This window comes from Heterocephalus glaber, unplaced genomic scaffold, assembly GCF_053883595.1.
Source record: "Heterocephalus glaber isolate CG9 unplaced genomic scaffold, H.glaber_assembly_v1.0 deba00001461, whole genome shotgun sequence".
NCBI classification, from domain to species: domain Eukaryota; kingdom Metazoa; phylum Chordata; class Mammalia; order Rodentia; family Bathyergidae; genus Heterocephalus; species Heterocephalus glaber.
The window spans coordinates 45,623,325-45,635,497 of NW_028258308.1; the positions used below are offsets into that span (position 1 = coordinate 45,623,325).

General features: G+C 39.0%; 1 protein-coding gene across 4 annotated transcripts in view; it reads left to right on the forward strand.

Annotated features, from left to right (window-relative positions):
- The window catches only part of Hgsnat (heparan-alpha-glucosaminide N-acetyltransferase), a 67,155-nt gene that overhangs the window by 40,806 nt on the left and 14,176 nt on the right, over window positions 1-12,173 (forward strand). For 3 of the 4 annotated variants that reach the window (XM_087180422.1, XM_004875362.4, XM_004875363.4), the window contains 11 exons: window positions 375-451; window positions 766-796; window positions 2,992-3,152; window positions 4,170-4,285; window positions 4,824-4,945; window positions 5,321-5,447; window positions 6,918-7,004; window positions 9,058-9,135; window positions 9,892-9,962; window positions 10,055-10,167; window positions 11,011-11,195. In XM_087180422.1, coding sequence (XP_087036548.1) covers window positions 391-451; window positions 766-796; window positions 2,992-3,152; window positions 4,170-4,285; window positions 4,824-4,945; window positions 5,321-5,447; window positions 6,918-7,004; window positions 9,058-9,135; window positions 9,892-9,962; window positions 10,055-10,167; window positions 11,011-11,192 — 1,149 coding nt within the window. In that variant the 5' untranslated portion in view covers window positions 375-390 and the 3' untranslated portion in view covers window positions 11,193-11,195. Of the gene's footprint in view, window positions 1-374; window positions 452-765; window positions 797-2,991; window positions 3,153-4,169; window positions 4,286-4,823; window positions 4,946-5,320; window positions 5,448-6,917; window positions 7,005-9,057; window positions 9,136-9,478; window positions 9,549-9,891; window positions 9,963-10,054; window positions 10,169-11,010; window positions 11,196-12,173 lie in introns of those variants that run through there. The other variant, XR_015438740.1, reaches the window with a different exon arrangement.

The window sequence follows — 12,173 nt, forward strand, 5'->3', positions numbered from 1 at the left end:
TACTAGCAAAAAGCTGCTATTCTGTATTTTTACTGTAAATCTAGACTGCCACAAGGGCTGCTGGGCTGGCTGGAGGACTGAGAGCTACTTGGGAACAGCTGGACAGATAAAATGAACTGAACTGAGCTGAGCTGCAAGAACAGCTAATTAAGGTTTCTAACCCAGTCAACAGCTCTATATCTCTCCTTTGAGCTGCCCAAATCTCAAGTTAACCTTCGCAGTCTAAACTGGTGACAAGACAGTGAATCAAACAAACAGACAAACCACATTTCTATCTATCTATCTCCCAAGATGTACTTCAGACCAACGTTGTATCTTAAAGGTCTTGAATATATTGCCAAATCCTGAAAGTGTTTTATTTGTTGGCTTTATAGGATAGCTCTTGTCCTCATGGTCTTCGTTAATTACGGAGGAGGAAGATATTGGTACTTCAAACATTCTAGCTGGAATGGTAAGGTATTTCCTACAGGTAGCATTGCTTATAGACCCAAAGAAGAGGTTTTGAATAGCATGACGTAAAGCTAAAAAACTAGTTCACATACTTTTAGATTGGTTCTCCATGTCTGGCTATGGTTAGGAAATACGCCAGTCCCAGAGATTGTTTTAGAATCTCAAGGGAGGGAGGGAGGGAGAGAGAGAGAAAGAGAGTGAGTTACCTCAGTGTGAGTTGCACTCTCTGTATCCATATGTACTAAAGTCCATTTTGGATTTGGAAGTGTTTATAGAGTTCTCTTTTTTACTATTTATACATATTTTGTTCTGCAGGACTGACAGTGGCTGACCTTGTATTCCCATGGTGAGTTTGCAATCTACTATCAACTTTTCAATAGGTCATCTCTAGGCCTTTGTCTTTCAGATGATGCTGGAGTCCCTCTCTCAGACTAACCTTGAGCTTGGGACCACAAACAGGCCGGTGTTTGCTTTTATGAACAAAGTTGTTACTGGATTATTTATTTATTTATTTGTTTAATATTGGGGATTGAACCTAGGGCCTTCACACTGATTTACATTCCCAGAGCTTTTTTTATTTTTTATTTTGAGACAGGATTTCACTAAATTACTAGTTACCCAGACTGGGCTTGAAATCTTCCTGCCTTAGCCTCCCCCAGAGTGTTAGGATTGTAGGTGTGCACCACCATACCTAGCTATTGCATAGTTCTTTTATTTGGCATTATGCTTATACATGTGTATTTTAAAGGACAAGTGATTTTTTTTTAGTGTGTGTGTGTGTGTGTGTGTGTGTGTGTGTGTGTGTGTGTGTGTGGTGCTGGGGATTAAACCCAGGGCCTTGTGCATGCTAAGTATGCTCTGCCATTGAGGTACAGCCTCATAAGGAACATTATGTTAAAGCACATATGATATACTAGATTTTGGCATCCTGTAGGATATCATAAATTCTGAATATATGGTTTAATTCCACTAAACCTGAAAATATATGTAAAATTATACTTCCTAAAAGAAATATAGTATATTGGTATCTGTGAATACTGATAAATATGTAGCAGGCAATGATAGTAATTAAAATTCAATGTAAGAGTGGAGCAACCAAACTGTTTCTTTTTATGGCTTCTTACTTTTGCTGAGGGACCATTCCCATATGATGTGCAATTTGTACCTTTGCTATGATACTTTGAGCAACTCTGCTCCATCATTAAGACAGTGCCAGGAGACTGTTTTATGTCTTTGGTCCCTTGTGTTTTATCACTGATATGGACTTGGTTTTGGCGGGGAGAAACTTTTTATTTTTGGGGATGGATCTGAGTAGGGCACATTTTATATGCCTGAAAACCTGATCATCATCATTATTATGCCTGTTTTTGTAGTAATAGGAATTGAATTCAGGAGTTCTCTACCACTAAGTTACATCTAGAGCTCTATTATCATTATTATTTTGAAACAGAGTCTTGCTAAGTTACCCAGGCTGGCCTTCAGCTTGCGATCCTCCTGCCTCAGTCTTCTTTTTTTTCTTCTTCTTCTTCTTCTTTTTTTTTCTTCAGCCTTCTGAGTGGCTGAGATCATGAGCCTAAGCCTCCATGCCTGGCTCGATCATTATTTAAGTATATTCTCTATAAGGATTCCGTAGAGAAATTTCCTGTCACTAGAAGCTTTTTTTTCCTCCCCAGTACTGGGGATTGAACCCAAGGCCTTTGCACTGAGCTATAGGCCCAGCTGCCCCCTCTTTAATTTTTCATTTTGAGACATGTTCTCACTAAGCCAGTAAGTTCCTCAGGGTAGGGTCAAACTTGTGATCCTCCTGCTTCAGGCTATCAGAGTGCTGGAGTTACAGATGTTTGCCACCATGTCATGCTTACTAGAACTTTTTATCTGATTGGGGTGACCCCAGAAGGGAAGCCAAGGTATCCCCGGGCATGCAGCAAGAGCAAACTCATCTCCATAACCATTAACCAAATAACTAGAAAAATTAGTGGTGTGATTTTCTTTTAAAGAGACAATTTGTATGGCAAAAGGAACATGTGACTCCAACCAAATGGAGAAAAGAAAATTAAGCTTTTTCTTTCAAGAGCAGGCATGAGTTTAGAAATGATTGAAATGCTTTGTTTCTCAGTGACATTGAGGGCATGCCAGAGAAAGTCTGGTTACTTGTATTAGGCATCTTCATTATTTTTCTCTGACAGTTCATTGGGAGGGTTGTGCTTGGAAATTCTATTTAATAATAAAGGTATTTCCTTCTAAGGCAGGTCTTGAAGATCTGCTGATAGAATCTTCATGGCACAGCAGGTTCCATTTTAGTCTCTTCCTGTGCTCTTGGCTGGATGTTAATAGTTTGCCACTTTAAACTGACAGTGTGGTGCTTCTCTCCTGCAGTCTACTATAAAAGATTAGTGATGCATAGATGAAAAATCAGAAATGAAGGGATGGATATGATCAAAATATATGCATTGAAACCCAATGTTCTGTAAAGTTAATAGGTGCTAATAATAAAAGGAAAAAATTAGAAATGGACACATACTAATAGATTTTTTTTTTTAGGTTTGTATTTATTATGGGATCTTCAGTTTTTCTTTCAATGACTTCTGTACTTCAGCGGGGATGTTCAAAATTCAAATTACTGGGGAAAATTGCATGGAGGAGTTTCCTTTTAATATGTATAGGAATTGTCATTGTGAATCCCAATTATTGCCTTGGTCCATGTAAGTATTTTTTCCCCTTTGTTAGTATATATTCAGGTTGAACTCTGGAAAATGCACGTTATAATTTATAGCTTGCTCTATCTGTCTATTCATCCATCCATCACCTATTTATCTGTTGATTGCATTGCTAGAGATTGAGCCCAGGATGTTGTGCATAGTAGACAAGCACTCTTATCACTACATCTAAGCTGCATCTGCAGCTTCACATGTTTTCATTTGAAAGAAATGTAATTCCTCTTATCTCAGGTACTTGCAAAAAGAACTATTGTTAGAAAAGTATATATGATGCTTCTGTAACTTTGGGTATTAATATCATCTTGGACTTTTAGACCTAGGAGGAGCCTCCGTGACTATTCAGATTCTTTTGTTATTTGAAAGAAAAGTCAGAGACCATGCGAAGTTAAAGTTTTTTTCTCTGGTTTATGTATGCATAGAGTAGGACAGACCAGAGACAGATCAGGTCACCTTATTATCAGGCCCTGCTTTCCAGCCATTTTTGGTTTTTTTGACCATATGGAGTGGTAGTTTTGAGAAATCCTTTGTAATCCCTTGTATGCCAGCTAGGTTGCTGGGCAAGATAATGGCTTTGTCTCCTTGTAACGTTTGATGAGAAAGGACTGTGGCTTGTGTTGGGTCTGTAACTTCCTGTTGGACATGAGGATTGAATCCATATGCCTGATTGAAAAGGGCCAGCAAATAAAATTCAGGGCCAAGGGTAGTCCTTGCCTTATCTCTGCCCCTGAGTAAGGCATGTTTATTCTCAGTTTCCCAACTGGCCACCTTTCTGGTTTGTTTGAGCCTTCTCCTGAACATCCTTCTGTTGAGTGGGACTGGCCTGGTCTTAGAACTTAGATTTGAGCCATGTCTCTTAACCATGTATATTTCTGTCTCCAAGGCTTAAAAACACTCACTTAGAAGTAATATAGGTATGATTTCCCCTTTAGAAAAAATATAATAATGTCTTGGGTTGAGATGAGACATGTTGGCCATGTCTTACCTAACCTGTGTCTTCTTCAGTGTCTTGGGATAAGGTACGAATTCCTGGTGTGCTGCAGCGGTTGGGAGTTACATACTTTGTGGTTGCTGTGTTGGAGCTCCTGTTTGCTAAACCCATACCTGAAAATTGTGTCTTGGTGAGAAATCATGTAAAAATATGATTAAAAGGGGGAAGGTGTGTGATAAATTCACTTAGGAAGTTTTTAAGAACTTTTTTGTTTCTGAATAAAATACTGCCAGCTGATCAAGTGTATTCTTTTAAAAAATTATTTTTATTAAATCTTTGTGAGTATATGTGTATAGTTCTGGGGATTTATACCAGGGCCTTGCATGTGCTTGTCAGGTGTTCTACCACTGAACTATACCCCCAGTTCACTAATTGCTTTTTTTTGTTTCCAGGGATCGAACTCAGGTTCTTACACTTTCGAGGCAGGTGCTAGAACTACTGACCTAAATCCCTGGCCAACTAATTGCTTTTTAACTAATATTTTACTGTGATATATCTTAGAGCATGCAGACAATATCAGAACCTATTAAATAATTTTTTTGTATTACTGCTAAAATGGCAAGAAAATAATCCCTGGGAATTTCCAGAATGCATACTATATATAATTTAGTCCCCTTGTATTTGCATTTAGTTTATATGTAGTGTTTTCTACCTTACTCCTTACTCAGGAGAGAAGCTGCCCTTCCCTCCGAGACATCACCTCCAGCTGGTCCCAATGGCTCCTTATTCTGCTGCTGGAAGGCATTTGGCTGGGCTTGACATTCTTATTACCAGTTCCTGGATGTCCTACGTAAGAACCCTTGCAGATAATCCATTTTTGCTTGTTACTTTCTGCCAAATCAAACGTACTGGTTTTATAGCTTTTAAATTTCTCAAGTCAAAGGATTTCTATTTGAGTCCTTTTTCTCCTTTGAGGCATGCTTTGCAGTGAGAGAGGTGAGTATTGTATCAGGGTGAATTTGAGTTGAAATTGGTCAGCCCTTGTGCCTTTATCAGTGCCAGGATTGGGAGAGTCAAGTGTTGATGAATCAAGTGCATGGAGCCAGAGGGATGTTTTAGGTTTGTACTTATTTGAGGCTCTTTGAGCCTCTTGAATGCATAAATACCTACTGTATACACCTTCCCTTCTGAAGTCTCATCATTTAAATATATTTTCACTTCCTAGTGGGTACCTTGGCCCTGGTGGTATTGGAGACTTGGGGAAGTATGCAAACTGTACTGGAGGAGCTGCCCGCTACATTGACCACCTGCTACTAGGAAGTGATCACTTGTACCAGCATCCTTCTTCTACGGTGTGTGAGATTGGCTTTTACATGGGACTAGGGGTTTAGGAGCTCTGAAATGCGGAAAAACAGAAAGAGTTGGCCTGCTTTAAATTATGTTCATTTAGTAAAATGTGATAGGGACTAAATTTTATTTGTAAAGTTGGTTAACTTAATGACTTCATTATGTGACAGGTGAACATTTTATCATAAAATCAGAATGAACTGTGTAAAAGAAGTAGCCTTTAGCACTTTTCTCTACATCTCAAGTCAGATTTATAGGCAGTAGACTCTGAAATAGAGATTCCCATGCAGGAGTGTAGCAGTCTTTGTTGGATCAATCCCTGTTGGACTGGGCAGAGGGAGAAGTTGAACTATACTGCAGTCCCAATAAAGAAAGGCCTCAGAGGAAGCTGGAGTGGAACTTCAGAGCTATATGCACTGGGGTGAGGGATTGGGCCCTTTTATGTTCCTTGTTGGATATGGACTGCCCCAGCAGGGGTGACACCTGCAGAGCTTCAGAGGCAGCTCTCTCTTTTCTTTGCAGTGCTGAGGATGGGTCCCAGGGACTAACATACACTAAGCAAGCACCCTACCACTCAGCTATACCTGTAGCCCAGCAGCTGTTTTTAGTAAAGGATAATCCAGAAGTAGAACTGGAGTGGGAGCTTTTAGCAGTTAATTTTTCTAGCAGCTGGAGAATGAATGCTTCCATCCTGAAAGGATGGGAGAGTCTGGGGATGTGCTGCAGCATCAGCTACACTGTACACTTCCAAATTTCTACAGGGTCAGTATTTTATGGTGAAAACTACAGGTGTATTTTTAAATTTTATTTTGTTTTATCTTAATTTATTTTATTTTACTGTATTTTGCAGATGCTAGGGATTAAACCCAGGGCCTTGTGCATGCTGCCTATCCACTCTACCACTGAGTCAACCCAAATGTATTTTAAAAAATTAATAAATTTTATTTTATCCCATTCCACCCCTCAAGCCTCTTCCCCTTCTGCTTTGCCAAATGTATTTTTTTTTGGGGGGGGTACCAGGGATCAAAACCACTGAGCTAAATCCCCAGCCCTGCCAAATGTATTTTTAAATATTCTTTGGCCTTAGAAGAAGAGAGGGAGCTGTCGTTGGCACAGAAGTTTTGAACAGAAAGGAATAATGAAATTACGAAGATACCATGCATTTTATATGAAACTATTCATGTGGGGTCCTGGCACTGTTTACTGAGCCAGCTGAAGTTGAAAGGGCCATTACTGGACCCTAGCTTGTTCCTGAGGCCCTGCATACCCTGGACACACCACACACTTTCACGCCTAGGAAGTATTCTGCCTATAATCCCCATAAGTTAGCAATGAACTTATGCAGTAAAAGCAAAAACAAATAAAAAGTTGACGCCTGGGATGCAGCATTCAAGTTTGTATTCAGACTGAGAGTTGTTCATGTTCATTTCCACAGTCAGTGAGTAAAGGCTGGCTTCTTGTTCTGTTTTATGAAGGTGCTGTATCACACTGAAGTGCCCTATGATCCAGAAGGAATCTTAGGGACCATCAACTCCATTGTGATGGCATTTTTAGGAGTTCAGGTATCTGCTCATTTTAGTAGTATACATTTTTTTTCTGACTGTCTGATGATTGGTTCATCACTAATTCAAAAACTTTCATTAAAATATAAGCGTATCCTCTTCAGTGCTACAGGTCTAGTAAATTCTGTTCAGGTTCAACAGATTGTGCAAAACCAGAAGTTCCTAAAACTCAGCACAAATAGGTATAATTCTTATATTCTAAAAAAAAAATTCTTATTTACGTGGCTTATGTTAACCCAGCAGTTTTGGGGTAAAAGATTTCCCTGCTGAAGTGAGCAGAGTGTTCAGACATTAGTGACACTGAGAAGTCACCTTATCTTTTGTACCATTTATTTTTGTGTACTTGTCTTAGCATGTTTCTGATGCTGTAAAAAAAAATACAGAGATTGGGTAACTTCTAAAGAGCAGGAATTTATTTCTTAAAGTTCTTGAGGCTGACAAGTCCAAGGTCAGGGTGCTTGGCAGGTTCATGATCTCATGATGGTCTGACCCCTGCTTCCAAGTTGGTGCCTTGAACTGAGCATCTTGTAGAGAGGATAAGCACTGTATCCTCACCTGGTGGAAGATGCAAGGGCAGAGACTGGACTTGCTGTTTCAAGCCCTTTTATAAGGGTGTAAAATGCATTCCTGAGGGCAGTGCCATCAGACATTGATATTGTAGCCAACACTGTATGTGGTTTCAGAGCATTTGTATTTTCTGTCAAGGTCAATACAGGTTTTTCTTCATCTACTTTGAATGTACTTTTGTTAAAATTCTGAGTAGTCTAAATGTTTCTTCCTAAAATTCTCCTTACTGGTATTTGAAACTATTGTTTGAGGGAAGTGAAGTGGCAGAGGAAAATCTTGTAAAGCTGTGCTCCTGAGCTTTCTGGATGATGAGAATGCTCTTCAAGCATGCTATCTGCTAGGGTGGCCACTAGCCAGGTGGTGGTGGAGTACTTGAAATTTAATGAGTATGGCTGAGGAAATGAACTTTTTAGCTTTCTTAATTTTAACAAATTCAGTTTTAAATTTAAAGTCACATGTGGCTAGTGGCTCCCATATTGGATAGTGCATATGGAAAGCATATACATTTTGATGATTAAATGATTTTTGTAGTTAGAGATCACTACACTATCACTATAGTACTGTCTAGTTCATACTATGTTTTTAAACAAGTTTGCTGAGTCCTTAAGCTCTCTGGATAAATAAATCTCTGCCAGCTGAGGCAGCTCATCCAGTGTGGAGGTTAAATTGTTTGCAAACAGAAGCATTTGTGACCCAGGGCACTGTTTACTGTACTTCATTTTGCTAAGTCTCACCTGCACCTGCTTTATAGGGGTGTTTTGAGAGTTAAATAAGTTAATTCCTGTAAAGTTCTAAGAACTAGGACATAGAAAACATTCATAAATTTTAGCTATTATAAATTATTAACACTTTTATCCTTTGATGTTTTCAAATATCAATTCCTAATTTCAGAGGGATTTCATGCAAAGTCCTAATGGGTTTTTTTCAAAAATGTCTCCCTGCCTATTGTTCCATTTTGTCCCTGCCCCTCTTGTGTAGTGCTGCCAGACCAGATGGTTTAGCAGGACAGGCTGGGCAGGTCCCTTGGCACTTTAGGGGCATACTTTCCTTGGCTCCTCATTGCTTATGAAGGAAAGAAAGCCCCTCTGAGCCAGCTTACTGCTCACCCCATTGTTTACCCTTCCTGCCCTCCACCCTTCTGCACCCCCCGAGAGCCATTGGGCTTCTTTATGCCTCTTCACATTGCTCTGTGCCTGCTGTTCCCTTTTGCTCAGAATACCCTTTCTGCTTCCACCATCATGTACTTGTGGCTGCCCCTTTGTGGCACCGCCATCTGATGTTGTCTTCCTTCCCCGAAGGAGCTCCTCATCTCTCACTCCGTGTTGAGGGCAGGGAAGGGGTAAAAGTGTCATTCCTCCTGTCACTCCTACTATCTGGACGTGTGCCTTGTGAATGAATCTGTTTGTTGAGTGTTAAGACAGTGGATAACTATGAAGTAAAAATATGTTTTCAGTGATTCCCTTGGTCATATTGTTTTCTTCTTCAGGCAGGAAAAATACTGTTGTGTTACAAGGGTCAGACCAAAGACATCCTCATTAGATTCACTGCCTGGTGTTGTGTTCTTGTAAGTAACCGATGTTTCTTCCAAGATGGCTTTTCTTCACACTCATCTGTATTTAAAAAGAAGTGAAGTGTTTAGCAACTCTGCTGTAGCATCTGTCACCACATGGTGACCAGGAACATTTTTCACTTTAAAGCAGAGGAACAAATCTTTTTTCTTCAACTTATTTTTTATTTTTTGGTGGCAGGGATTGAACCAAGCACCTTGTCGATGCTAAACACTTGTATCATGTTTAGATGAGCTCCCTCCTCACCTCCAAGATGGAGCAAATATTTACACTTGAATTCTCAGGATTACTTTCTTAGAATGCTGTGTTTATAAATAAGATAATTTTGCCATCAAACAGTGCCATGAAGAATGCCTAAAGAAATTGTGAGTTATGGACTCTGCATGGGTAGCCTTATCAGGAGCACTAGGCAAGTAATAATACTTTTTAAACAGCAACTTTCGGATTTACATGTAAAAATTTTTTTAAGTTTGACTCAGTATTCATTTTACCCATAACTTTGCAGTAATGTTTCCTCTTAGGATCTGCTGTAATTTATCAATTAGTTTACCTTTTTCAACTCAGAGTAATATTGAAAAGATATTTTTGGGGAATGTGTTTTAGTTATACCCCTTAAAATATGTTTCCAGTTAAAAGGGCACAATATAAGGCATAATTTTCAGCCTCCTCTAAGCAGATACTTTGTTTTGAAATACAATTATTTTTTGAAATTATGATAGAAAACTTTAACATCTTTTCCCTCCCTATTTTAGGGACTTATTTCTGTTGCTTTGACAAAAATGTCTGAAAACAAAGGCTTTATTCCAATAAACAAAAATCTCTGGTAAGTATAGAAGTGTCATTTTAATGCTGGTGACTTCTAGAGTTGAAATTGAACGTGCTTGTCCTGAGCATAACTCATTTAACTCTCTGTAGGTCCATTTCCTATGTCACCACACTGAGTGCTTTTGCCTTCTTTATCCTGCTGGCACTGTACTTGGTTGTTGATGTGAGGGGACTGTGGTCAGGAATGCCATTCTTCTATCCAGGTAAGTTACCTCTAACCCCATACAGAGTTGGTGGCGGTCACCAGGTGGAATGGCCCAGAGACCTGCTGGCTTTCCACCACTGTTCTGGTGGCCTGGTTCTGAAGGACAGGCAGAGGGAGAATCCAGCAGGGTCATGTTGTTCCAGGTCCTCAGGACATCCTTGGCCTGTTCTAAAGCAGTCCACTCCATTTTCACCCATTTTAAGTTCTGGAGTAGTTGTGGTTGCATGACAATAAGCCTCACTTATTTCTTCAGGAAGTACCAAATTGTGGAGTATCCGAAATGATGCAGGGCATATTGTCCAGTTTTTAATACTTGGAAATGGGATTATGCTTTCTCTCTTATTGCCAATATACTACCTAAAAGGTTATACCTTGTAAGAAATGCAAAGAGATGATATTAAGAGATGTAGTTTAAAGGACTGAGAGACCAGATCACTTCAGTGATTCATTTTAGTTCTTTGAATCTAGTAATAGTTAACATTCTTTGACTATCAATTTTTTTTGTCTAAAAAAATATGAGTTAAAGTTGTAATTTTCCTTTCAGATTTGATATTTAAAAATTCATTGTTGGGCTGGAGTTGTAGCCGAGTGTTTTAGCATGTGCAGTGTCCTGGGTTTAGTCTTCAGCACCACAAACAATTCATTGATATAAAATGACTATTTCCTAAAAATTTAAAAACAGTTTGCCCATAAAATATCTGAGATATGTATCCATTACTTACTTTTGCTTGTAGCCAGTAATGCAAGTGCATGGTTTTTGTTTTTTCATGAACTTATTTCAGGAATTAAATAGATGATCTGATGTGACTCAGGAAAAACATGTTCTGTATTTTTCTTTAAGGAATGAATTCTATTCTGGTGTATGTTGGCCACGAAGTGTTTGAGAACTACTTTCCCTTTCAATGGAAGCTGGATGATAATCAGTCACACAAAGAACATTTAATTCAGAATATAGTCGCCACTGCTCTGTGGGTGCTCATTGCCTACATTCTCTACAAAAAGAAGATTTTTTTGAAAATCTGATAGGTACCACTAAAATATATTGCTGCACGGACCTAGTGGGTGTGGGGAAGTTTGAAACAGCCTTTATCAAATAAGAAATCATCAGTGATAACATCCATAGTTCATGTGTTTCTAGATTATTGTGAAATGCTGAACTAAAATTTGCTCTCTGGAATGCCTGATGTGACTTAGCAGATGTTTCCCTGTATATCTGTGACTTATATATTTGGAATCTTATAGTCTTCTTCTCCATCTTGTACAGAAATGGATATATTTGGAGCTGCATTCTAAGGAAATTGTACCTTTTTTCTTTTCTTTTTCTTTTTTTTGAGACAGGGGCTCACTATGTAGTTCAGGCTGACCTTGAAGTCATGGTGATCCTCCTGCCTCCCGAGTGCTGGGATTACAGATGTGAGCCACCATGCTTGGCAGGAAATTGTACTTAACTTTCCAAATGGGATACCAGGAGCATTTTTTTTGTGATGAATAAAACAACCTAAGATCTGAGGGCTGGGGAAAATGGCTCTGGGGTAGACCCCTTACCTGGTATACTCAAGGCCTTGGTTGGATCCCTAGTGCTGCAAACACAAAACATAAATAAATAAACAGACCCCAAACAGTCTAACTTCAGTCTTATGATCATGTTTTCCTGCAAACTGCCTTTTCATGTGTACACAAATGTGAACAAAAAAAATAGCAAGATTTTTAGTATGGTGGACTGAAAACTTATTGAATAGGGTGTGTCATAATATTATCTAATGTTTTTGATTAAAATATAGCTTAATGTTTTGAGAAGGCCAAAGTACTTTTTAGAGTTGGAAGGCTTGACAGGCCCCCAAAATATCTACCAGAGCCATTTTTTTCTTTTTCTCACTTGAAAAAGGTGAAATATAGATATATTATGCCCACTCTTGTTTATGGTTCTCAACCTACCTACCCACTTTCCTGTTTACCTTTCCATCTATGTATCATGTGACTGTCCATCTATCCAGCATCTCTACT